The sequence below is a fragment of the Leopardus geoffroyi genome, chromosome B4, assembly GCF_018350155.1.
Source record: "Leopardus geoffroyi isolate Oge1 chromosome B4, O.geoffroyi_Oge1_pat1.0, whole genome shotgun sequence".
Taxonomy (NCBI): domain Eukaryota; kingdom Metazoa; phylum Chordata; class Mammalia; order Carnivora; family Felidae; genus Leopardus; species Leopardus geoffroyi.
Window position 1 is genome coordinate 40,441,572 of NC_059341.1, and position 26,459 is coordinate 40,468,030.

At 43.1% G+C, this 26,459-nt stretch overlaps 1 protein-coding gene across 4 annotated transcripts in view; it reads right to left on the reverse strand.

Annotated features, from left to right (window-relative positions):
* ANO2 (anoctamin 2) overlaps positions 1-26,459 on the reverse strand; it is a 340,087-nt gene that overhangs the window by 15,391 nt on the left and 298,237 nt on the right. For all 4 annotated transcript variants that reach the window (XM_045467167.1, XM_045467165.1, XM_045467166.1 and 1 more), the window contains 3 exons: positions 26,284-26,341; positions 26,018-26,118; positions 16,407-16,552 (listed from right to left, as the gene is read on the reverse strand). In XM_045467167.1, coding sequence (XP_045323123.1) covers positions 16,407-16,552; positions 26,018-26,118; positions 26,284-26,341 — 305 coding nt within the window. The remainder of the gene's footprint in view (positions 1-16,406; positions 16,553-26,017; positions 26,119-26,283; positions 26,342-26,459) is intronic.

A 26,459-nucleotide genomic window follows, 5' to 3' on the forward strand; every position in this document is an offset into this window, starting at 1 on the left:
TCTCCATTGATAAATTCCAAAGAGACTGGCTTAAATTCCTTTCAGGTCTGATTTGTAACGATGCTGTGGTTCTCATTCTCTCGGACAAGCTTCAAGATTCTAGAATATCCAAATAAAGAATGAAAATCAGGATCCAAACTAAAAAAATAATAAAAAAAGAAAAAAATAAATGTTCACAGAGGGATATGCCTAAACTCGGTCGAAGTTTCGAGAAAGAGAACATGCGTGGAACTTCACCCAGCACAACTGCTTTTGATTTGGCAGCTTGATCGGACCCACAGTTGTGGTTTATTGCTCTTGCTGATACAAGTCTGTCACTGCCATGGCCCTTGATGCCCAGTGGATTCTCAGCTGGCCCTGGGAGACCGGCAGGTGCCAGTTGGTGGCAAGATGCACCAGAAGGCTCAGATTTGTTAAGGTTGGGCCCTTGGAAGGATGACTGCCAAGCTGGCTGGCCAAAGGGGTTGGGGTGGTGGGGAGGGAAAGAGAAATCTTCAAAAACAAGCTCTGGGAGCCAGTTCAAAATGCAGGGTCTATGCCATCTTTTAAATCAGGCTTTGCTGAGGAATTCACTTTAGAGTTGGGGGTGGGGGTGGGGGCAGAGAGAGTGGAATTAACAAGGAAAGCAAAACAGACGTTAGACTAGTTTTCTAAAACCTGTAAAATGCATGTCTGTATTTAAGTGTATATATATGAACCTGTCTTTATTTATGGACTTCTAAATTGGTCTTCTTGATTCTAATGAGCTCAGTTCTACAGGGCAAATGTTCTTTGTCTTGTAAGTGACTTCCTCTCACAGAACTGTGTAAACTCTCCAAAGCCCCAACAAGGGTCAGGCAAGGAGACTGACAGGAAAAGGAAGGGGCAGGTTACTTCTGAGTGACTATAAATGTAGACAGCCTGCCCTCACCATACTCCTAGCAGCGGCACTACACATCCAGTGTCTTCTGGCTATAGGAAAATAGGACTCTCTACTTACTCTCCTTTCCTTCATGTCATCTCCAGAGGCAGATATGAGACCTCTCCCAGGGGTTGCCCTGACAGTTTGCTTTCTTACCTTCATAAGCTCTCCAGACACACAGGCTCCCTTCGATTTCTCTTCTGTTGGCACAAAGGACTGCCAGTGGCAGCTCAGTGCTATCAGTGCCCATGAATTACCTCAAGTCCATGATATGGTTCTTGTCTTTCTCCTTGCCATGTAAGCCTGTGTGTCCGGCACTGGATAGCCTCAAGGGGTTGGGCTCAGCACAGGCCAGTGGAGCTGTCCCCCTTCCAGTGTTACCTGGGGTACTTAGGCTGAGAGGAGCCACTCTCTGTAGATGCTCCATTTCTGCAGGTGCTGCCTGCTTGGATGGGGCATACTACACATATCTAGGAATCAACCCAAAGAGGCAGAAACAAATAGGAAGCTTTGGTTTATCTCCGGGAGAAAAAAATATATCAAACTATAGCCTTCTAGCATACAAATTCCAAATCCAAGACTTTCTTTTTAGTCAAAGGCCTAACTGCTGTATCAGATGGGCGTCCTTCTGGGTTCACTTCAGAGGACACGATGATACTGGCCTTCACCAACACCAAGATTTGCTTCTAAAAACAGCCAGCCTCCACTGGGAGAAGAACAACGCCAGGAACCCTCAGTGCACTACATAATAGAAGCCAGCTTGGCTTGACCAACAACAGATTAAACCTGGCCAAGCCAATTACAGAGGAATCCATAAGTTGATTTTCAACTAAATCTTTACAAAGCCTGCTGTGAAGTGCTCCAGAAATGCTGAGCTGGAAGCAGAAAGATTGGAAACATTCCGAGGCCCAAACTCCATCAGTTTTCTCATCTCAGTCTCTAGGACCTTTTAAAATAACCACCAGCCCTATACTACCTAGTGCTGGAGACAATTAAAATCTTGGCCTTGGTTACCTGGGCTTAGGTTAAAATAACAAGGAGGAGTGTATTAAATTAAACAAGATGGCTTCCAGCAAGGACATTCCAGGACAATGTGCTTAAAGAAGAAAAATAGTATATTAGGTAGAATAGATTGGCCAGGATTGGTGGAAAAGCTCTTGATGGAACATAGTTTTTACTCATTTATTTAAAATTCTTCAGTGAAAATATCCACCCTCCCCTTACACATGTGCACATGTGTACACACACACACACACACACAGATCCTTGTCATGGCATTCAAAACCCTTTGTGATCTAACCCTAATTTATTTTTACAGACACATCTCCTCACCCATGCTCTGTGCTCAGCTGGTATGCTTGAAGATCAACTTTGCCTGCTTTCCAACCATTTCAAAACCATTTGTACTTCTTCAAACTCACCATGTTTTCCATGTCTCTGAGCCTTCGTACATCCTGCTACTCTCTGTAATTATCCTTCTCTTCTTGTCTGCTGAATGAATCACCATCTACATTTCAGATCCAACTCACATCTAACCTTCTCTATGGAGACTCTCCTACACCCCAGTCCTACCTCCTCACCCACCTCCTCACTCCATAAAGTCTTGTTCTATTTGTCTGTCTAACTTGCTCCCTAGATGGGAAATCCCTTGAGACCATGACCATATCTGATTCGTTTCTGAGTCCCCACAATTTTGTGTGGTGCCTATCCCACAACAGATGTTCAGAGATTATTTATTTCATAAATACAAACTTCCCTTTTTTACCAGATGTAAACACAAAACAGATACAAAAAGAGGCAGCTTCTAAAATGTGGGAATGGAAGTCACTGCACTTAGTGATGATGAGGTGAGATGGGGCATAAATGCTAACACCCCCACACAGCAGTTTTTAGTGCTATAAACTTGCACAGGGGACTTGGAGGAAAGTGGTGTAAAACCAGTCAGTTAGGAGAGTCTAAGTCTAATGAAAATAATTATAGCATTTTCCCCCTCAACTCTCGATAGCTTAGTAAAAGCAACACAGTCTGCTTAAGGGGATTAAAACCTGGGGGCTTGAGAATTTTCCCTTTTATGAACCACTAACAAGAAGCAATGCAAGGAAATTATCGAGGGACACACTGATGTGAGCTTGTCTTCTCACTCAGGAAGCAGTTACTAAAAACTACAAACAGCCCATTAACATAAGCGCTTATGTGAAAACACAGTAAGGGTACGTCATCACTGTTGATTTCATCAGCCCCTATTTCAAGGCTGCAACCCAGTGATGCCCTCCTCCTGAGGGCAAGGGAAGCCAACTGTGCTCAGCACTGAGAGTATCTGTTGTAAAAAAGAATTGCAAATGTTGGTTGATGATTAAATAGAAAGAGATGCTGAGAGGGGCGTGAGCTGGTTCCTTAGCCTGGGCCTGTACTGCTTAGGAAAACAGTTAAAAGCCCTGAAAGAATATAAGAAGGTTCTCAATGCCCATCATTCACCATTCATTCACCCATCCAGCAATCATTTATTGAGCACATTCTATACATTGGGCACCATGTTTGTTGCTAGGAAACAAAGATGAACAGATTACTATGTCATCCTTCCAAGAGCTCACAGTATGCAGTGGAGAAGCTGTGGCCATGAAAACAAACGCTGCTGGTGTCACAGAGTTGAACTCTAATGGCAGCATTAATAGAGCACCAGGGCAGGAATAACTCACATTCACCAGCAGATCCATGAAGGCTTCACAGATTCACAACCACTGGGCTTGACTTGAAGAACAAAGTAAAAGAGGCATTTGAAGGTTGGCTATACAGTTGGTAGTTAAGATCTATCCTGAAAATCCACAGATCCGGGGTGCCTGGGTGGCTCAGTCGGTTAAGCGTCCAACTTCAGCTCAGGTCATGATCTCACGGTTGGTGAGTTCAAGCCCCACATCGGGCTCTGTGCTGACAGCTCAGAGGCTGGAACCTACTTGGATTCTGTGTCTCCCTCTCTCTCTTTGCTCCTTCCCCACTCACACTCTCTCTCTCTCTCTCTCTCAAAAATAAATAAACATTAAAAAAATTGTTTAAAAAAAGAAAATCCACAGATCCAAGTTTACAAATGAACTACTTAGGAAATAAAAACAGTCAGTGGAATTCCTTTGCAGTATGTATGGAGTCACTTGGGGTTTATACAATGGATCAGGCTCAATTCAGAAACTCTGGAAGTCATAACAGGAAGGAACAGGTTTGAAGTAACAGCTTAAATATTAAGAGTTTACTGCATACAAATCAATGCAACATTAGGACAGATCAGCAAGGCGTATTTTCTTTTCTTTGTGATTAAGGGAGACCCAATACCCACTTTGCCCTCACCCCCACACAAATTCTGAAATACTAGTTTCTTCAGATGGGGAAAGAAGATCCAGTGACTTTTGAGAGTCCTGCTCTTCAACAATTCAGAGTCTAGCTATAACAGCAGAACTCTGGGTGATAGTATGATGCAGGCCAGTCCATTAGCAGCTGTCTTCCCTCCTTGGGAGCAGAGGCTAGGATCAAGGGAGCCTTCAGAGATGAAGTGTGCTGACGACCACAGAAAAGGGCAGGGGAATGTGACTCTCAGCCACAGGGGGCTTAAAGGCCTGGACACTATGGTCTTCTGGAAAATCTGCCCATTGTTCCCCTTCCATATCCTTTAAGCAAAACTCCAAGCGCTCAGACTTCATGGAGCTTCAACCAACATTTCTTAAACATCTACCATGTGTAGGCACCATGCTCTCTGGTTCATAAAATAATATTTATTGTCAAGTATTATTATTATTTCCATTTTTCAAGTAAGAAAACTGAGTCTCAGATGAAATAATTTTCCCAGGGCCACATACCTAGCAATTGATGAAGATGGGAAACAAAGATAGTTTCTGATGCCAACATAATTCGATATCCTTTCCTCACACAAAAATGTAAACATTAGGCCCTGTGTCTACTCTCACATCTCTTAGGTTTCCTTTATTGGATCTTCTCCAATCCGATTTCTAATATTCTTGTCAGACAATGAACCAGCATCTGTGCTGATATTTTCACTCTCCAAAGCACCTTCACTCACATGTCTTGTATGACTGGTGCACTAGAGCTGTCCCTGCTGTTGTCCGTGTCATTACTCCTGTCTGGCCTGAATTTGTGCCCCCTCAGAAAACTGACATCAGTGGACCTAGTTCAGCATCTTAAAACAAGAGAGAACTGAGTTGGTGAGATCTACTGATTTATTTCTGATTTTCAAAGAACAGCCTGGTGAATTTCCAATAAATGTTTATTGTGAACAAATGAATGACCTGGCTTACTCATGCTTGTTTACTTTATCCACCTGCAAAACGGGAATGTGAAGGCCAGTTACTCATTCCTTCCTCTCATCCATCCATCCATCCATCCGTCAATCCTCCCATATACCTATTTGGGCCATGGTAACACAGTCAGTGAGGCAGAAGGGCAATGAAACTAGGCATGATTGGAAAGAAGTTCCCAAGCAACAAATGATAAAGAACGTTTTTCCTTTATTCTTTTCCCCTTTCATCTTCCCAAAGGGCTGTAAAAAAGTCAACAAAAGGAACACATAGTGAGGTTTATGGAATTTTAGAAAAAAGGAAGTGACAGAGAAAGGAGGGAGAAACAAATATGCAAACTCTAAGGACCTATTATGGGGCCACAGCTGAGCAACAGAGTTCACTCTGAGCTTCCTGGGTGTTCCAGAAAGAAGAGAAATGATAAAGTGATGGTGTTCTCCATAAGTTTTAACCTTAAAGACTGCCTTCCATTCATTCATTCACTCATTTCATAAGCACTGACTGGGCATCTTCTGTTCACCAGAAGCCTTCTGTAGTACACTTAGGGGTATCATATCCAAATATACTCTTGTCTTTTCTCTTAAGTATGTATGGAGAGAGGGACTCCTAGTACAGAAAGTGACAAGCAATGTACACTTCAAAGAGAGAGAGAGAGCGAGAGAGAGAGAGAGGGAGAGAGACATGAACTGTGACTCACCCTACTTCCCAGAAATACTGGAATGAGACCCTGGATACTGCCTGAACTGTGTTTAAATGCCATTTGGAGAGGATGGCAGGTGCCTGATTATCCAGCGAGATGACTCAGTTTGTATAAACAGGATGGTTCAGGGAAAGGAATTTCCTGATTCTCTGAGCCATTGCCTCGTAGCACACAATCTTGGAGTTCTGTGACAAAATGATCGAGCTTCAGTGCTGATGCTTGTACAGATACTCTGGAATATTTCATCACTTACAGCTAAGGCACCCCTGGGACTAGTTTTATATATCCAGCCCGTTAGAAACTTGGAAATTACCCAGTGTGGTCTCTATTATCCATGACCAAAGAATATCAGAATATGGAAGGGATCCTGCGTGTCACCGAAGTCACTGCTCTATTGGGAAGCTTTCTACTCTTTCTTTAGTAAGGGGCTACCTTTACCTGGTCATTTCCAGGGGAGGATACTCAGGGAGGTATGGAGCCAGCTCTTTCCATTGCTCGTTATTCTCTGTCTCAGTTGCAAGTCACTGAGACTTTGGGCCATTTGTTACAAAGCTTTATCACAGCTGTAGCTGACTATTACATAGAATATTTTGCCTGAAGTACCCAGATGATTAAACAAGTCTACCAATTTGTATGGCCTTAGGAAGCCTGCCTTTGGGAGGATACCATTCCCTAATCATAAGCACTTGAAAATAAGGATTCTTGGCCCCTGGTTGGGGGAAGTCAGGGGTAGATTGTGCCAGCTAAATCAACAAAGCCAGAGGGGCTGGAGAGCTCTGATGAACAATGATGTCTGTGGAGTCCAATTGTCACTCTGTCTTCAAGGTCCACACTACAGAATCACCTCTTTCATTCTATATTCCTCTTCTTTCCTTTTCAAACATTCATTGAGCACCTACTGTATGCCAGGCCCAGTGGTTAGGTGCTATGAATGAATAAAACACAAATCCTGACCTCAAGAAGCTCCCTTCACAGTTTCATGAATATGAACATAGGCCACTGGTCTTCAATTGTATCACTTATTTATCTGATAAACTGGCAATAAACTTGATCGAGAGATTCTTTGGGAACTTATAGAATTAAATTTGGGCCCACGTTCTTATGCCAAAGCTACTCTACACAAGCGGAACTATGGCAAGTAACAGAGAACTAACGTTGCCTGCAGCCTTAAAGCAACTCAGGAATTTCCTCCCATTGGCCCTGAGGAAAACTCCACAATGGGGCTGTGAGGGGCCTGTGGCCAAAAAGCTTTGAAACCCCATTTTGGGGTTGGGAACAGTGATGATTAATGTCACAGCCTGCTCCTGGGCCAGCATTCTTTCCTCCCCTCAGAGATGGGGGTGGGCGACTACCCTTGAAGTCCTTTTTAGTAAGCTCTTCAGGAAAAGGGTTTGATATTGGAGATTCCCTCGAAAGCTTGCTGTTCCCCTCACAGGTTTCTCCAGCTTAATCCCTCACTCTCAGGTTTCTCTTTGTCTGGGGCTGGCCCATCCCCACCACCAGTGCCGCCCAGAGGTAGCTCCCTACCGCCAGTGCCCCCTCCACAGGCTGACTCTCAGCAACGCACTCATGCCACCCCCCAACTCCCAGCTTCCCCTTCACCTCATTGCCCCTCCCCCATGCCTGCTGGGCCCCGGTTCCAGTTCAATTTAGAAAAATGTAAATATAATACATCTCTCTCTGCTGCCTCCCTCAACTGATGACGTGCCTCACCATTACAACTGACAGGCTCAGAGTGGGCTCAGCGCACTTCCTGTCTGCATGGGTGGTCCTGGGGATCACGGGGAAGGAAGCCGACAGCTGAGAGCGGGGCCAGGGATCACCATGTCAGGCACACCAGAGGGAGTGGGCAGCTTTGGTTTCACTGCTCTCATTTTTGTTCAAAGCCCAAGACAAGGGCCTTTCTGGAATTAGGAGGTCTAGCTCATTGGGAAGGAAGAAGGATACCTCACCCTACCCCTATCCCTCTGCTAAAGCCCAAGTTCCCATAAGTCCTCATGAAAGTCTCTTACACAATGATCCAGGAAGGGGCTCTGGCTTTCAGTCCCACTAACGGGTCTGTGGGGCAACCTGAGGCAACTTGCGTCACTCCCTGGGCCTCTTGGCTTCAAGGTACACTGTCTAAGATGGATATGTGAACTGGGATGCCAGCACTGGAAGAGACCCTGGAGGTTACCTGGTCCAGCGGTTTGAAACTCTTTATTCTTGTCAAGACACTCAGTGAAAAATGATTACGTGCACCATTCACTTCCATTGGGGTGGCCAGGTTTTGTGCATGCTGAAACTTTCTTTGCTCTCTCATTCAAAAATAATCTAGAAATGTGAGAAAGTGAGGGTGATGTTGCCTCTGCTTTACCTTATATTTTTAAACTATATTATCAGCAGGAGCACCTAAGTTGTGATATATTACACATTTGGTTGTGACTGCAGACCAGTGGGTCAGGTCTCTGCAAGGAAAAACTCACCATCTGGTCTAATTCCCTCTAATGTGAAGGAGGAAAGTGAGGTTCAGAGAGATGATAGGAGGTGCTCAAGGTCACAGGTGCACTTAAAGGCAGAACTGGATTCACATCCACTTCTCACCGGACACCCTGGGAAGTTGGGAAGGAGAGAGATTGCTTGCTCTGTCCTACAGTGATCATCTGAAGAGAAAAGCAGGCTTCATTCTGAAGACAAAGGTGCAGAGAAATCAGAAGCAGTGATATGATCACCACCACCAAAGCTTAATTATCCACAGAGATGGCAGAAACTATCGCCTCCAACAAGGTTTTGACATTTGTGGACTTGGGTCTTCTCTCTAGGCAAGCTTTCCCAGGGCTGCTACCTATGAGCAGCATGGAAGGGTTCATATTACGCCTTCTCTTATTTCCTTGGCTTACTCACTGGAAAGGAGTACATAATAGGCCTGGGCTGGGGGAGGGGAGAAGGCCAAAGCAAAGGGGAGGAGGGGGAGGGGAGACAGGAAAGGAGGAGGAGGGCAGAGAAAGAGAAATAGGGAAAACCCCCAATTCTTGGTAATCCACTCAATGGATTATCAGCCCATTAATACGTGAGAACTGACAGCAGCATTGCTAGAAGTAAGTTGTTTCAGCCTAGATAAGAGAAAGGCAGGGCCAGATAAGTGATACCCTCCTGTTCAGTCACTCCTTTACAGGGTTTTTTGGTGTGTGCAAGGCCCTGTGCACACTGTGGCGTGCACACAGGCCCATGCTGTGTGCAAGGCCCTGTGGCTCCAGGAACCTGCCACCTAGGAAATCAGTTACCAAGAAGTATCAGAGGCATTACTGTCTTAGAAGGCAGCTTGTCTGAAATCCTGGGGTGGGAGTAGGGACAGCTAAAATCCTGAGGAATGGGAGAGGAGGGGAGGGGAAAGAGGAGCAGGAAGGGAGGGGGATGGGAGGGAAGCTGTTTTGGGAAGGAGGTGACAGCAGAGTAAGAAGGCAAAGGGGATTCCAGGGCAGGGAAGAAGGAGTGAAATGAAGGCTATGAGTGATAAATTGTCTGTTGGGGTCCATTTTGGCTGGACCCAAGAATATGTAAGAGGGCCTAGGGTTAAATACACCGAAACAATGTCCCACGAACGCCTTGGGAAAGATATGGGAACCCTGGAAGTTTTAGAACAATGGATGGTAAGACCAATGCTAACCTTCGTAAGAAGAAACAGGGCAGTGGAGAGATGGCAGTGGTTGCAAGGGGCTGTGTTGAGGGTGTGGCAGGAAAAAAACTACTAGGTGTAGGAGATTAAGAGGCTGAGCAGAAGAAGCAGCCTCCAGAGATATCCCAGAGGAAAGATGGGAGCCTGGATGGGAGGTGTGTGGAGACAGAAGAGTGAATGAGCAACGATGTTGAGATTTCTCAGCTAGGGGCCTGGAGGGAGGGGGAACCATACGTGTGGTTGGGAAGGCAGGAAATGGTCACACAGGAGCTGAGTCTCTGGACAGAAGAGCTGAGAAATGTCTCCCCTGGGGTAGATTCTCCTCCTGGCCTGTCTGTTGTCTCAAAACAAGCCTGAGGTAGTGGGTCGGAGATGAGTCTCTTGTTTCTAGGCCAGAGTTTGTTCTGCCTCAGTACATGGGTTCCAAACCCAAGGAAGTTTGGTCAGTTGGCAATTACGAGCCGGAACAAAGAAGAGAATGGACAATTCTCTGTAATACACCTCTGCTCCATCAAATGGAAGCTTGAAAGGGCTAGCCTCTCTGAAGAAAGCACAGTCAGCTGCATTGTGTGTGTGTGTGTGTGTGTGTGTGTGTGTGTGTGTGTTTGTGTGTGACAACAAGGCCCTTTCATGTAACCTTCTGCCCCTGTCACTCTGCCGCTAGACCCTGAGGTCCTGGGGGGCCCGGGGCCCACTTACTGCCTCTGTGCCCCCAGTGCCTGGCACAGGTCCTGGAGCAGCAATGCTCCCGGGGACAGCCGAGGAGGGGGCACCGAAGAGGGAAGACGTGAAATCTGAGTTGAGCTTAAATCCAAGTCTGAGGGAGAGCATTCCACTCTGTCCATTTTGGCTAATGACTTGATCCCTGAAGGCAAAGGAACAAATTAAAGCCAGAAGTGACTTTTCTTTAAGGGAAGCCCTGATAATAAACGTGGTTCACTTTGGTCTTGGGAGATGAAAATTGCTGCATATAAAAAATATATATAAATATGTCCACAGTGAAAAGGGAGGCCAGCCCAAATATCGTGGGATAGAAAGAAGCGGGGCCTCTATTTCTCTGCCACTGAAGGAAGGGAGCTAAAGTGCCATTCATTCAAGACACATTTTATTGAGGTCTTACTTACTACATTCCAGGAATTGTGCCAAGTGGTGAGACTAGGGAGGGATAAGGGAGCCCCTGCCCCCACAAACTCACATTTTTTCCTCTACCAAAGCAGGTGTAGGAGAAGAGGGGAGCCATTGATGGAAGAAACTGCTTCCAAGAGACAGGTTAGAGCTTGAGCAACTCAGTAAGAACTTGCTGCAGGCAGGTGAACTAGCACAGGCAAACCCAGCCCTGGTGGTGGCAGATAAGCAGGTGTGCATGCGCAGAGCCAGCGCGAGGAGCGCGAGGATGCTCTTACAAGCTATACGTGCAGGACACTGGAACTTTCACTTAAGGGAACTCTATCACGTTGAAGGATTTTACATACAAAAGAGAACATGCTCCGGACTGTACCTTAGCAAAGCCACTTTAAGAAGGAAATGGGAAAGAGGGAAAAAGGAGGCAGGGGACAAGTTAGGACACATTTGGAGTCATGCAAAGGAGGTGGGTACTTGCCATTATAAAATAAGTAAGTCAAAGAGATGAAAAGTACAGCATAGGGAACACAGTCAATAATAAAAAAAGAAGTGGAAGAAGAAGAAAAAGGAGGAAGGGCGAGGGCTTGAGTGGGGATGCAAAATTCTTAGTAGAGGCAAAGCCAGTGAGGGAAGGAGCCATGAATATAAAAGGCCCTGGATCATACTGATCCTCTCCTCAGCAGGCGTTGATGCGAAGCCAGACAGGAATCTTGGAGAAGAAGACAAGGTCTGTGCCAATGCAGTGATGCTCCTTCTGAACCCAGAAGTTCAAGTCTGCAATTTCAGGAGGGCGCTGCAATCTTTGGGACCTACCCCATGCATTTCCACCTGCTGGATGACTCTTACAAGTCTTGGTGGACAGCCCTTGGCCCTCCAAAGTCATGACCTGGCCTTCACTCCAAATGAATGAGTAAGTAAATATCCAAGCTCAATGCACCTCCCTTTCTACTAAAGTTTGACAGGATGTAAACTCATGACCAAGAAAAATGAGGTTTCCTCTAACAACTATGTGAATGACAGAAAAAATTCATCTTGTCACCCACATTAAAGGCCTAGGGGATAGGCCTATTTAAGAAGCTGAAGGAAGGCTCTAGGGGGATAATTGAATTCCTGAGTCAGGAAGACAATAGTGACTATTTTTTAGAAGACTGGAGGAACAAAAGTTTGCGGGTTTTAGATAAACAGATGACAAAAGGAGCCCATTTGCGATGCCAGACTTGACAAGAACCCTAAGGGCTTAGATTCTCTGAAAAGACAAACATCTTGGAGTGTTTACCTCTCAGACTTCTGAGTGTGATTTTTAGATTTGCCTTGGAGTCTGGTACCCACAGTCTTTCAACATTACTGCCCAACCCTATACTAATGGGTCAATACATTGAGGGCTCACTACATTGAGGGCTTTAAATTGTTTTTAGTCAATTCCTAGATTAAAGGGAAAGAAATTGGACTCTTGACAAGAACAGTGGCAGCTCATATCCATAGACAGCCTAAGTGGACCAAGCACTGTCTTTTAACTATGTTATATTCATTACCTACTTCTCAGAACCATCCTGTAAGGTAGGTGCTATTATCATCAAATCTACTTTCCAGATGGGGAAACTGAGCCTGGCTGACTTTATGCATCAGCCCAGAGTCATGTAACTAGCCATAGCAGGCCTGGGACTGGAAGCCTGGTGGTTTGACTCCAGAGCCCACCCCTACCCTCACTTAGCCTATGTTGCTAAATGGCGTAATGTTTGGTAAAGTTTAGTCTGCAGTCCGGTCTTTGATTGTACATGGGAACAAATATTCTCTTCACAAGGGTCAAGAGTATATTCCAGAGACAAAAGGAATAAAAGGACTCTAAGTCAGAAACATAGCTCTTGCACCTATATAAACTATGAAATAAAATAATCACATCTTTGAAGTGGCTGACAGCTTGGCAAAATGGCCTAAAGAATGCTGGGAGTAAGTTTTTGTGGAACCCAGCTTGGAAAACCCATGTGTGATGCATGCTTCCTCCTCTAGAGAAGGCTGAATCAGTATCAACTGCATTGTTGACTGAATCAATATCATCCTGAACTGTTGAAGGCTCTGTCCTGGTTTCCAAACTTGTTCCTCCCTTTATATGTTTAATACATATCTGATGAATGAAATAATGAATGAATGAGTGAATGAGTGCGCCTGTGTTTCTTCTTCCTTCCTTAGTCTTTCTTACTACCTCCCTTCCACACTTGCTGCCTATCTCCTCAAGGGAAACAGAGTCACAGCACTGGCTAAGATTTTACAACTGCTCCCTACAGCCTGATGTGAAACGCAAATTTGTCTCATCTTCAGACAAATTAATGCACCAGGTCTTTATCTAAGCCCTATCTGCCCAAAAACCACCATTTGCTATGTCAATACTTACTAGTGGCCAGGAGACTCTTTGAACTTGCGAGTCCTTTTCCTTGGAATGCTCTCCCTTACTCTTATCATTAATATGTAGACTGTCAGAACCAGAAGGGACCTAAGGAATCAAGCCCGACCTCCTACCTATGGCTGGAAATCTCTTCAAAACATCCTTGACCCACCCACAATCAACCAAGCCCCGCTTTGAAAATGATCCTTCATTTGCCACTTAAAGTTGTTAAAAGCTTACCTCTGTTAAGAAAACTTCCCTCACTAATTAAGAAATCATTCATTCATTTACTCATATTTGTTTATTAGACACACTGAGTGGCTGTTATATGCCAGGAAATGTGCTGGGTCATGGAGGCCATGAAGATGAATAAGCCATGATTCCTACACACTGTTCTTTAGAATCTAATAGTCTGGGTCTGCAGAACAGATATGTGACCAGTATTATCATAATTCTGGAAGATACACCATCAGTGTGTGTACCTATACGTAATGGGACAGAAAGGCAAATAATTAATGATTCCTCTCAGGAGGAATGGGGCTTGATCTAGGGAGACTTCACAGGGAAAGCACCATGAAAAGCTAACTTTTAAAGGAGGATAAGTCTGGAATATTCAAATCAACAAAGTGGAATGAGGTGGCCACAGGGGGCTGAACATCTCAAACTTACTGTGCACTGATAATTCCTTCATATCACATTACTTCAGGCTACTAAATAATTTGTATTCACTGGAAGAGTATTTTGTACACTGCCTGTGGCTCGGTGAATTGGTCTAATCCTTTTAGAAAGCAATACATAAAATAAATAAATAAATCAAGAACTATACAATGGCCGTAACTTAGATCTAGTAATCACATCTATGGGAATCTACCTTGAGGAAATCATTAGCAAATATGGAAAGGATTATATGCATGGAGATGATATATATTAGATTACCAAAATAGGGGAAGAATCAGAAAGTGAGTCTCCAATGTGTTTCACTGGAAAATCAGCAAATGAACTACAGTACATTTATTAGAGGGGTCATTTATTATGCAGCTCTTAGTTTTGGATATTATATGACAACTTGGAAATATTTATTCATCTAATGCTAACTGGAAAACAGCAACAAATGTGTGTATGTGATCACAACTTTATTTTAAAAATCATATACATAACAAAAAGGGTCTAAGAAGAAATGGCACCAAAATGCTAGTAAACATTGGGCTGAAATGAGGTAAGTCTGGGAGACATGTTCCCTTCTTTTCTCTATTTTCAAGCCTTCTGTTATATGGTTGTTTTGTCCCCTTATAACCTGTAAGGAGTTTTGTGTGGGCGTGCGTGCACGTGTGTGTGTGTGTGTGTGCATTTTGTTTAATCTACAGAATGAATTTCACTCTGTACAATCGTGGTATACACTTCTTCCAGAAGCCACTAAATCTTCTAGTTCTCACTGTTTTTTCCCCTCTTCTCATTACTTTGTAAAGTGCCCACGTCTGAACACATAGTGGATGTCCATTCAGTGATAAGGTGGCTGACAAAGTTCAGCCTATATCCCTGCACGTGGCTTTCCTAGGGTTCAAGACCATTAAGAGAATCAGCAATACTTGACAAACCTGACTTTTATATGTGTTAGATGTCCTTCTAAGCACTTTTCAGATACTAATTCATTAAATACAACAATCCTATGAGGTAGATATTATTATTAATATCTTTTTTTTTTTTACAGCTAAAACAAACTGACACACATAAAAAGTTAGCCACTTACCCAAAGCTGTCCAAATACTTGGGTCACAGAGCCAGGATTTAAACCCAGAGAGTAGAGCTCAAGTGTCTCTGCTCTTAAGGATTCAAAAGAGGAACCTTTGAAAGAGACAGCTATCTAGACAGACAGGTAGACAGGCCAGGAAGACCTACATGAATAGCTGGGTGGTGGGGGTAGGGGAGTAATGTTGGAGGGTGGGGGTTGGGAGCCATATTTAATGTAAGCCCCTTCCCAAATGGAAGCCTCAGCTTCTGGCAGATAGGATTTCTGTCTGATAGGATGGCAGACATTGAGTGGTATCTGGACTATGAGTGATCACCTCTGTGTAAAAACCTGGCTCGGTGCTGGAGAGGGATCAGAGATGGTACTTAGATAAAGGAAAAAGCATAAGGGAGCTACATATTTCCATAAACTGTGTCTTGATATTTTCCTACCCTATAGCTCCCAAAGCAGATATAGCTGTTTCTCTTCTGATAAGTTTGTTTAGATTATAAAGTACAAATTTTTCCTGGAATTTTAGATACCTCAGAACTAGAACAGACATTTTATGGCCATCTAATCTAGACCCTGTCCATCCCTCTACCCTTAACATACATACACACATTCTTATAAACAGAAGAGGAGAAATATCCACTAGAAATAACAAGCAAGGGACCCAGTGCACAAAAAGGTATCTGTGACCCCCCTATTGCGAGTGATTAACCAAAGGAGGCAGGAGCCATTATGCAAACACAATGACAGGTCCAATGACAAAGTTCCAAGTGATTCTTCTGATGGGTCCCACTGATGTTTCTCCATATACATTCTGGATTGAATAAATGTTTAGATGATATGGCTGACCTCTTGGTCCTATGTTTTTAATTCATTAGTTTCAAATCTTATGAAGAGGCTTCTCAAATATCTACCCCAATGAAAGGTCAGGATTATTCACAAGAAACCAAAAGTCTGAAGGCAGCTTATCTAAGTTGGGACATTTATCATGGAGATTTCATGGCTTCCAAACCACATCTGAAATGACAGTGTTCTACCAGCCTGTACTACCCGCACTCCTACTTTCAAGCCTTATCCAAGAACAAGGAGAGGCTTTCTCACTGGAAATATACCTCTCATCCCCTACACAAAACATCCCAACTTTTTAAGAGAAAATCTGACATGTTACCCAGCCCCACTTGAGTAGAGTAGGGGACTCTTCTATATTCTCCACGTTAAAGATGCTATGTGTCCTTACTCTTCCTAATGACAATCTATTCTTAAATTTCAGACTTCACTATTTCCTTTTCAGCTTTATCAATGCCAGAAACCATGGCAAAATACCTGAGAGACCAAACTTCTCATATCATAGATGAGGAGAGGAACCCCAAGAAGAAAAGGATATTACCCTAGTGTCAAGGTGGTGACAGAGTTGCTCTCGGTTCTCATTCCAGGACTCCTTTTGCCCTACCCTCCCTCAACTTCCATGTGGCACTGAAGGTGACACTATGTAGCCATGAAGCCCAGGAGGAAGCAGAGACTGCCCCAGTCATTTCCCTACTCTCTTCCCTAGCCCTTTTTTCAAACCTCTTGTGTGAACCTGCCCCCAGTAAAAGGAAAGATAATAGGATCTTACTCATCTCCATGTACTCTGGAGTCAGTCCAGTGTATGGCTCCAAGCTGTAGTCTAGGTCCCACTGCTCTGGATGCTTTGAGTGGGCAGAGTCAGTTTCTCCAGGTTCTGTCTCATCTTTCAGCTTCCGAAATAGTTTCTTTAGTTTCCTGGAAAAGAAATGGGCCAGTCACTAAAAGCCTTTGGAAGACAGAGTTAGTTATACAGACAGAAGGAGGAGAAAAACTAAGCCTTTTTGACACTGCAGTTATCTCTGCTCCAAGGACACACAGAAGGACACTAAAAAGACTACTTTTCTCTTAAAGACAACCTGGGGTTTTTCAACAGGATAAGGAAAGGTTCCCCCCAAAAAGGGTCAGGTTTCTTCAAAACCAAAGAAACTGAATTCTTCCTACTGTTTGATGAGCAGCAAAAGAGTTGGCCCTTCTTGCCAAATGCTGAGGTCATCCTATTGTCTAATAGGTGATCTATCCACCCTCTTCATGGGGAAGAGAGGATGCCCAGAAAGTACTAGAAAGATGCTTTCCTCCAAGCTCAAACATTTTCAGGTCTTAATAACATAAACAGTACCATATTTTTCATTAAATCCAAACTAAATGTTGTCAACTACTCTTATGGGTTGAAGTGAGTCCCCCAAGATTCACCTGTTGAAGCACTAATCCCAGATGTGCCTGCATTTGACTACAGGGCTTTTAGTAGGTAATTAAGATTAAGTGAGGTCATAAAGCTGGGGTATTAATCCAATAGGACTGGTAGCTTTATAAGAAAAGGAAGAGACAGTGATCTTTCTCTCTCCACCATGTGAGGAAGGACACAGTAAGAAGATGGTTATTGCAAGCCAAGAAGAGGGCCCTCATTAGAAACCAAACTCTACCAATTCTTGATCTTCGACTTTCCAGCATCCAGAACTGTGAGAAATAAATTCCTGTTGTTTATGCCACCCAGTCTATGATATTTTGTTATGGAAGCCCAAGGAGACTAAGTCAACCAAGATAATAATGGCCCAGCCTCTCAGTGCTTGGATGAGAATTGAGTGAAACAATGTCTATATGATCCTTAGCATAATATCTGGACATAGTAAGCATTCAATAGGTAATTAATATTTTTATTTTTAATATTAAATGCTAAAATATGTCTGAGGATATGGTCTTTTCATACTTCCCATTAATGCACAATCATAGGGAATGAAATTAGGTAAAGGAATAAGGTGCCAATTCTGCTAATCAATCTAAGAGAAAGTTTCTAGGAGATAGTTGGGAGGAGAATTAATAGCAGAACAGTTAGAATCATAGACTTGAAAAGTTAAAGGGATTTTGAAGTCCATGCTCCATTCAATGCAGGAATTCCCCCCACATTCCCTACACAAGTTGATTTAACCCCTGTGTTTCCAGAAGAACATTCTCAATATCATTAGGTATAGCATTCCATTGTTAGAAAGTGCTTCTCACAGTTAGTGGAAATCTAATGGTTCAAAACAATGTTTTGATCAGTGTCTTGTCTACTACCATTTGTCATCAAGAAGATGTAGTACAGTAGTGTAGTGTAGTGGGTAGAAGTCTGATCTTTGATGTCAGAAAATAATTGTTTAAAACCCAGTTTCACAACTCACCAGCTATATTTTCTTGGTCAAGCTATTAAAACTCCGTAAGATTTAATTTTCTTATCTATGAGCAAATAAATATCAGCTACCCCATAGGGTCAGTTAAGGAGATAATCTCTGTAACATGCTTAGCTTAGGGCTTGGTACATGCTAAGAGCTCAATAAATATATTTATCCTTGTCCCTGTCACCACCGTCATCATTATCACCATCACCATCACAGAAGGATTTAAAGAATGAGTTGAGATCCACAGAAGCCACAGTAAAATACAGTATTTCATAATAAAAGAGCAAGCAAGAATTCTGTGATAATAAGAAATTGAGAAAAATCTAGGTGAAGCCTAAAGATTCTGAAGCCAAATAGTTTGGACTGGCTGAGACCCTGTCTGTAGGTCAGGGCAAAAGGAGAAGTGAAGAAAAAAAAATGAAAGAGAGAAAAAAAGAAAAAGAAAAAAGAGAGAAGGAGAGAAGGATGGAGGAAGGGACGGTCTGGAATCAGAACTAAAATTGAGACTTTTCCTCCAGATAGCAGTAATCAGAAAACGTGGCCAAATTTTTAGTAAAGAATAATCAGTGATTTTAATTAAATATGGAAAATTGAGCACATGTATATATCTCTTTTCCTTCTGAAACGCGACTAAAATGATAGCGAATGAATTTTAGAATGAACAAAACCACAGGGTTAAAGAAAACAGTCATGAATACAGCAGTGTATAAGAGATGTTAATAAATATCTTAGAAGACAGACAGTGGATAAAGGAGTTAGCAAAGCTGTGATGGCTGAACACCAAGTGCCTGCAGTGAAAAGCAGCAGAAAAAAAAGCAAGCCCTCTCATGCTGGAATCTCAAAAAGGTTCAGAAGTTTTAGGCACTAGGTACTGCTAAAGGCAGGCAATAGTGATTGGTCAAGGCACTGCTTAAGGAGGAAGAGTAGACCCTAGTGTCTCTACCCAACCATATTGCCCAGGTGACTGACTACCACTTCTCCCACAGGAGGATTAAGAAGTTTATTAATTAATCAGCAGGATTAAGAAGTTTATTCAGAGGAAAAAATGAACTGGGGAAATTATAGATCTGAAATGAGTCCAATAAAATGATCAGAAGTAAAAAAATCAATAAACTCACAGAAAAAAATAGAAAAGAAATAAATAGACAATAGGAAAGAAAAGATAAGACAATAGGAAAGAAAAAATAGAAAAGAAAATAAATAGACAATAGAGAAGAAAAAATAAGCAACTCTGACATTTAATCAGAAAGAGAAGACAGAGAAAATGGGGAGGAAAGCATAAAGAAATATAAGAAAATGTCCAGAGCTGAAAGATATACATTTTCTGATTGGAAGGACCTACTCAGCATAATGATGAAAAAAAGGACTTCCACCAAAGCCCATCACCATGAGATTTCACAACTCTAGGAACAATGAACATGATTCTAAAAGCTTCCATGACTAGAGAGACAAACAGATTCTCTAAAAATTATTTGGAACAAAAATATATTAGAATTCTCAACATCAGTCCTTGACATTAGAAAGCCCCAGGGAAATTTATTAATATTGAGAAGGCAAATGATTTTTAGCAAGGGATTTTATACCTAGCCAAAGTATACATCAAGTGCAAAGGCAGAAGAAAAAATGTAAAACATGCCTTTAAAAACAAGGTTTTTAAAAAGATAACCATGCATCCACTCTTGTGAAGTTCCTGGAGAATGAATTTCACCAACCAATGATATAAAACAAGAAAGGTAACAATGGAATCCAGCAAACAAGAAATTACAGAAAAAGGAAGTGCTAGATCTAACTGGGATCCACAGCTATATAGAAGGTTCAGTGAACAGTTTTGTTTTGAACAGGAGAATGAAGATTCCCAGAGGATGGTCTCCAAGAAAAAACAAGACATCTGATGTGTTAAATGAGGCCATATAGCTGGGAAAATGGACACTTAAGTACTGCCAATAATGTGTAGTAAGTATCATGAAGGAAGAAATTTAGGGAATTATGACAAAATAAAACAAAGAAAACTAACCTGACCTGAAACAGGGGATGTTTTCCCCAAGGAAGAGATGTATAAACCAACTAAATGATAAAAGATGGCAGAAGCATAGGAAAGGGAGAGTGGCATGATGGATGAAGATGTGTTCTAGGCAGAGGAGATCATCTGTGCAGCGGCCAAAGGCAAATATGAGAACAGCTCAGAGAAGGGACTGAATGGAGCTCCACATGCTCGGAGCATGGAGTAGGAGAGGAAAAGTGAGGAAAGAGAAGAGCAAGAAGGCAGCACAAGTCTATGGCATGGAAAGTTAGCCATATTAGGCAGTGGCCCAGCTGACAGATTATGGCAGCAGAGTCCAGGGTAATTGCAGTGGACATGAGAAGGAGGAGGCAGACTGAGACAGGCTCAGGAAGCAGACTTAAGAAGCTATGGTGACCTGTACGTGGGAAGGAGAGGAACCAAGGACCATTTTGGGGTCTTCAGGCTTGCGTGTGGATGGTGGTACAGTTTGCTGCGACAAGGAACACTAGAGAAGAGGCCCTTTTGATGAGGGGGAGGCAGGCGTGTCAAGGCAGAGGATCCCACAGGACAAGTAAGTAGGGATGTCTAGTAAGCATTTTATACATAGGTCTAGAGCCCCGAAAACAAATTTGGGTGGAAGCTAACAATAATGAGAATCATCCTGGAGAGAGCAACCAAAACCATAGCAATGAGCCCCACCTGTGGATGGAGCACAGGGAAGGAATACCAACAGTCCAGGGATGGGGAGAGGGAGAGGAGCTTTCCAAGGGCAGGAAAGCAGAAGTCACAGGAACAGAAGGCCAACTGCTAGACCATGTAGCAAAGAAGGGAAGGGCAGAAGGGGAGCTTCAGGAATGACACTGCAGTCACTGTGTAATACACTGTGGGCACGTCAAAGACAATGAGGGGAAAAACAACCCACAAGTAATTCTTATGAACCCTTCCTTCCCAGAAGCTGCTCTTCTGGAGATCTCAGTGACCATTAAAAAAATTAATAAAGAAGGTCCCTCAAGAATAGGATTTAACAGGAATCCTGCAAATTGTATACTATACAGATGGGCTGTTTGGAAAACTTCAGATTACAATTCCGGCTGTTCGATGCACTCACTCGTTAAAATAACTCCTTTGATGTTACCCCCTTGTCCTTTTCATCTGCTCTGCTATTTTTCCGTCCCTTTTTAATGACAGGTCCGAGAAACTGTCTGGAAGGCTTGGAGCCTTTCCTTTGCTTGTGCCCCATGGGCTCATCCCAAGACCATGGTGATTGTGTGTCACACCTTAGGCCTTCCCACTGCAGGAATCTGGGGCCTAGGCAGCTCCGTATGCCTCAAGCCTCATTAAAGAAGGCAGGACTAAGCCCTAAATGAGCCAAACAAGATGAACACAGCAACCTCTGAGCTATGATTCCTCTCCTTGACACCTGACAAGGTTCAAATTTGTTCCTTAAACTTCTGATTCATGGCCAGATTCCACTGTCTTTGAGAACACAGACCTCCTTTGCCTGTGATGGCTTTAAAGAGAGACTGTTTTATGTCTTGAAATGTAATATTTATCACATTTACTGAAAAAAAAAGCATAAAGTTTATAGAATCTTACTGGCCGTGTCCAGGGTACATTACAACTATTTGGGGATGTGATCTGGTGTTTTTAGTAAGAATAGGGATGGGGGGACATTTTGCTAGTGGAAGTATTGATCTATTTGCTCTGTCTCAGACTTTGCCCAGGAAAGAATCTGGCATTTGGAAAAGGTAGGCATTTTACCTTTTATTAAAAAAAAAAAAAAAAACACCCATCTTTCTGAATGATAAAAGGCTCATTTCCAACTTTCCTTCAAGGAAGACTGGAACTAAGTTTGAAAGAAAATTATAGTGAGAAGTTAGGATGTGGGGTGGCACGTTTTAGGGGCACCATCTGATTCATACCAAAAGTCTATATTGCACAAACACATATGGGAAAGGCAGGGTGTGGGGGGCAGCAGTGAGGGAACAGAAACCCCCGATAGGGGACTCAGGTAATAAATAGCACAAGATCAGATTCTGCCATACCGCCCACCATGTCTGAAGTCATCTCAGATGGAGCTGCCGATGAGCATTGTTCTGGGGCCTGTAATGTTTAAAACCATCCAGTTCCTCTCTGGAAAGCATCTGTCACAACTGTGTCAGGCCCCAGGAGCCTGGGGTTGCTAAGTGGGGATAGTTCAAGGCCAGATCATGCAACCCAGTTTTATTTATTATCATGTCCTCAATTAGTCACAGAGCTGCCTTTAAAGAGCCTAGTGCCCCCAGTTTTATGGTCTCCCTTTGAAGCACTTTGTGTTTCCATCCCCAGGGTCTCTGAATCAGGCCTAGCCAAGGTGGGACTGCTGCCGTCTGGTGGAAGGTGCCTGGAGGGAGCTGGGCTTCTGCACGGCCCTGTCTGGGACACCTGCCAGATTTAGGGGCAGCAAAGGAGAGCCTGAGAGAGTTGGTGGAGCTTATCCAGGTCCCAAAGGGCAGCTGTACAGTAACCATGGACATGCCTAGTATCTGTGCCAGCCTTGTGGAAGCCTGTGGGATTAAGAAGTGATAATATTGCTCTAAAGCAACGTTTCCCAAGCAACAGTCACATTCCAAGAGCAGTTCATTTGACACCTTTGGAGGTCCCTACACTTGGCCCTCATCTCATTAGATGCTCCCGTTCAGCTCATTTCCTGCTCCTGTTCAGCCCCTCTGATGGCGGTTAAGGAGAAAACCCCAGTCTGCTGCTGGCATGTCTTTAACAACTCCCCAGTGCCTGTGCAGCTTCCTTTAGAACAAAGAGAATGCGGATCTTAAGCTAATGTCATTGGTTGTTTAATAATGTTTACTTCTGACTGTATTTCTTTCTACTGTGATTTGCTGTTCACAGTAGCTGATAGTGTTCATGTTCCATTTTCAGAAATGTAATGAATTTAAATAAAACATGAGTTGCTTTAGAGGAAATTAATATGCAACAGTCACTTAGGTAGTTATGGAGAAAAAAACTTAAAGGTTAGTTCACAAATCACCAAAGATTGGACACGGTGTTCTACAAGAAGCCTACTAGAGTATACAATTCTCAAGGGCATTAAAATTGTGGTTATGGTATGTTTGTAAGACACACACACACACACACACACACACACACACAGAATCTACTAAGAATGTTGCATCCTTCACCCTCAGGGAGAGAGGTAACTGACTACCTGGCTTACTGATAAAGGTCACTTAGATAGTCTCTAATATTTTAAAACTTTCTTTGGAAGAATCTTAGAAAACTACTTCCAGAAGTAGATGATAAACATCTTCTAATTGTATAATCTCATGTTTTTTTTACCCCAAATATTCTTAACTAGTATAATCACCTACCTAACTCCTCAGCCTTGCTTCTGTTTTTAAAAATCAAATCGGGTATCTAAGACTAATATTTACCTCCCTTGGGGAAAGAATTTGATGTAGGCTCTGAAGGTACATGACTCAAAGGCCATCAGGCCCTGAACAGAAGAGAAAAACAGTGCTCCTGACTTGGTGTTTTTAATCTCACTCTTGGGCTTGCAACAGTCACAAAGCGTCACTTACAAACATAAAGCTAATGACATTCAGTAACACCTTGGCTGCCTGGAGCCCCTAAGAACGGTTCTTCCTTTCTCGGATTTCATATGCTCTATTTTCGAGATAGCTGAGCATTTATCCAACCTTTATTTGTACATAAGCCAGGTTGCATGAAAATCTTTCTAGAATAACTTTAACAAGGTCACACAGTGAGTATACTACAATGGCTCAATTTAAACCCAGATCTGTTGGACAATCTCTGTCTTACTGAAATGTGCTACCTCCTCCAAAGAATACAAGACCAATGGGTCTTATTCTTATCATTTATACTTCTTCTTCCTGTCAGGTCAACTGTCATATCTCTTTTGACTCGGAAAGACTCCTTTTTATTTTCTTGCTTATTTCATGTTTCTCAACTGTGTCATTCATATAAGGATATCTCCAGGTGCTTGAACTCTGGATTGGATGGGGTCTAATTCATTGAGAGTGGGTTCTGAACAAGGAGGGGAAAATCCAAAAATCACCATCATAGTGATTTCATGTAACTGAACTCAAAATACAACCTGTAAAATTACAAGAACTTTGGAGACAGAAGTCTCCAGGGCTTGGTAGAAGGATTTCTGCTCTACATCCTCAGGGATTAATTACATATTTATTATTATAATTAACTATATATCTTATGTAGCTCATATATATATTATAATTAACTACACAGTTATATTGTATGTGTCCTTTAGCAACCTAGAAACTGAAATGAGGAACAATCTTTTGAAACAGGAGTAACTTGTATTTGGAAGCAGCAGTGCCCAGTTTTATTGAGTAGAGGACATGGTCACAGAATGTCACAGCTGAAATGAGAACACCTTGGAGATGATTCTAATGCTATTATTTTCATCAGGAGATGAGGACAGCAAGACTTAGAGAAGTTATTTGTCCCCAGCTTCATGAGTCACTGTACAATTTCCATCAATTAATTAAAGTGTGGCATATTAAACACATATCAAGCATAAACAAGAAAATTTAGCCTTTGAGGCAAACAGCCATGTGTTAACTTCATCTGTTATGAAGTAGATGGGTGGGGGACATGCCAATACACTGTCCAAACATATGCCTGAGCTCTTGCCTCTCTTCTATCTATAAAAGGCCTCTGGTGCAGAGTAAATGGGCTAAGTAGTAGAGCAGATGTCCAGGCATAAATAAATCTCATGCCTACAAGCTGTATACAATTCCATCCAGAGCAGAATAATGATACACTGGAAGGACAGGTGTCTTTCCCAGATGTCTGAAGGAGAATGGACACTTTCCTTTGTAGCAGCAGTGGAGGGGCTGGTCCCTTGGCTTCAAAGGAGCCAGATGTGGCTTTGGTACATCTTTTCTTGGTCTGTATATTTTGTGGATGTTTCTCCACAACAAATGTAGTCTCTCTCTGAGATGGTAAGCTCCTAGGGAACAGTGACCATGTGTCTTACCAGCTTTGCTTGACTATCACCGAATGACTGTCAACCAGAAAGCTGGGGATGGGGCATAGTTTCAGAGGGCTGGGTTTCTCAAAATTGATGATTTCCGGACTGGTGACCAGAGGCTGGCTGCAGCAGGGAGGTGAAACAAGATGTCCAGACACCAACATTCTTGCCAGTCCTCATACCAGAAAAACACACACCCAAGAGCCATCTGAGATTGTGTCAGTGTGAGGACAGAAAAGCACCCTAAGCATTCAGCCTAAGTAATGGTATGAGAACACCAAAAAGCAATAGAAATGTGTGGTGGTGGTGGTGGTGGTGGTGGTGGTGGTGGTGGTGGTGGCGGCAGTCAGGGGAGGGGGGAGGGGTTACATTTTTCTTTGACCTGAAGGTAGATTTTCACTTACTGCATTTTCTTTCCTTTTAGATCTAGTGCCTACAAGTCTGTGTTTATTTTCAAGTCGATCTCAATGCAACACTTAAGGGAAAGAAGTCCTTCTGTGAAATCTGTATAAAACCATGTGGGAGGAGAGAGAAGATCCACATGCAAATCCAGCCTGAGCTTCACCAGCTCTGCACCCTTCCCTCCTCCAAGACCACATGTGTCTAAAGTATTACGTAGTATTTCCCCCTTTTGTATTTATTTCTACCCACCATAATGAAAGTCTATATTACTTATTCAGTGGGAGGACAGCGAGCATTAAAAATATTTTACACTTTGAGGTCCGAGATACCTGAGTCCTGGCTCTGCCACTTAGTCATTACATTACTTAAGCAAGTGCTTAATCTTTCAGAGCCTCAAACCTCCCCAATCAGATGGGTAGACAAGCCTCATGGGAGGGGCCCTGCCTCATGGGGAAAACTATTGGCAAGTGGGCAGAGGAGTAAATAACTAGGCTCTCTGAAGGGAGGAGGCAGGGAGCATCCTGCTGAAACTCTGGCCCTGCTGGGCTAGGCCCTGGTGGCAAGTAAGGAGATAAGATGAATTCATTACATACGGGACTCCGATCTCAAAGATGTTATTCTGGATCAGCTGCTTCCCCAACATGATGATGCTGAGCTGAATGCAGAGCTCCATGAGGCAGCCTCCCGGAGCACACTGCCCAGAAGAGAAGATAACAGTAGATGTGGTTAAGACCAAGGGGAGCTCAGAGAAGCAAGGGCAAAAAGTAAAGCGTGCAAAACGGGGTAAGGGTGAGGCTGAGGCTAGGGGGGGCGCCTACAAACCACCAGCCAGCCATGGATCACTGGTGGCTATACTTGCCTCTTCCATGCGGTAGCCATCAAATACATAAACGTAGCTTCCAGGTCTGCCCACGAACCTGAAATCCACAAGCATGGGAGAGTTAGGGAAGGAGAAAGGCAGGGTTGCTTGTAGGCATGGCCTTCAGGGTGGAACAGCCACCACCTGGCGTCCTCTTTGAAAGTAGGGGCTAAATC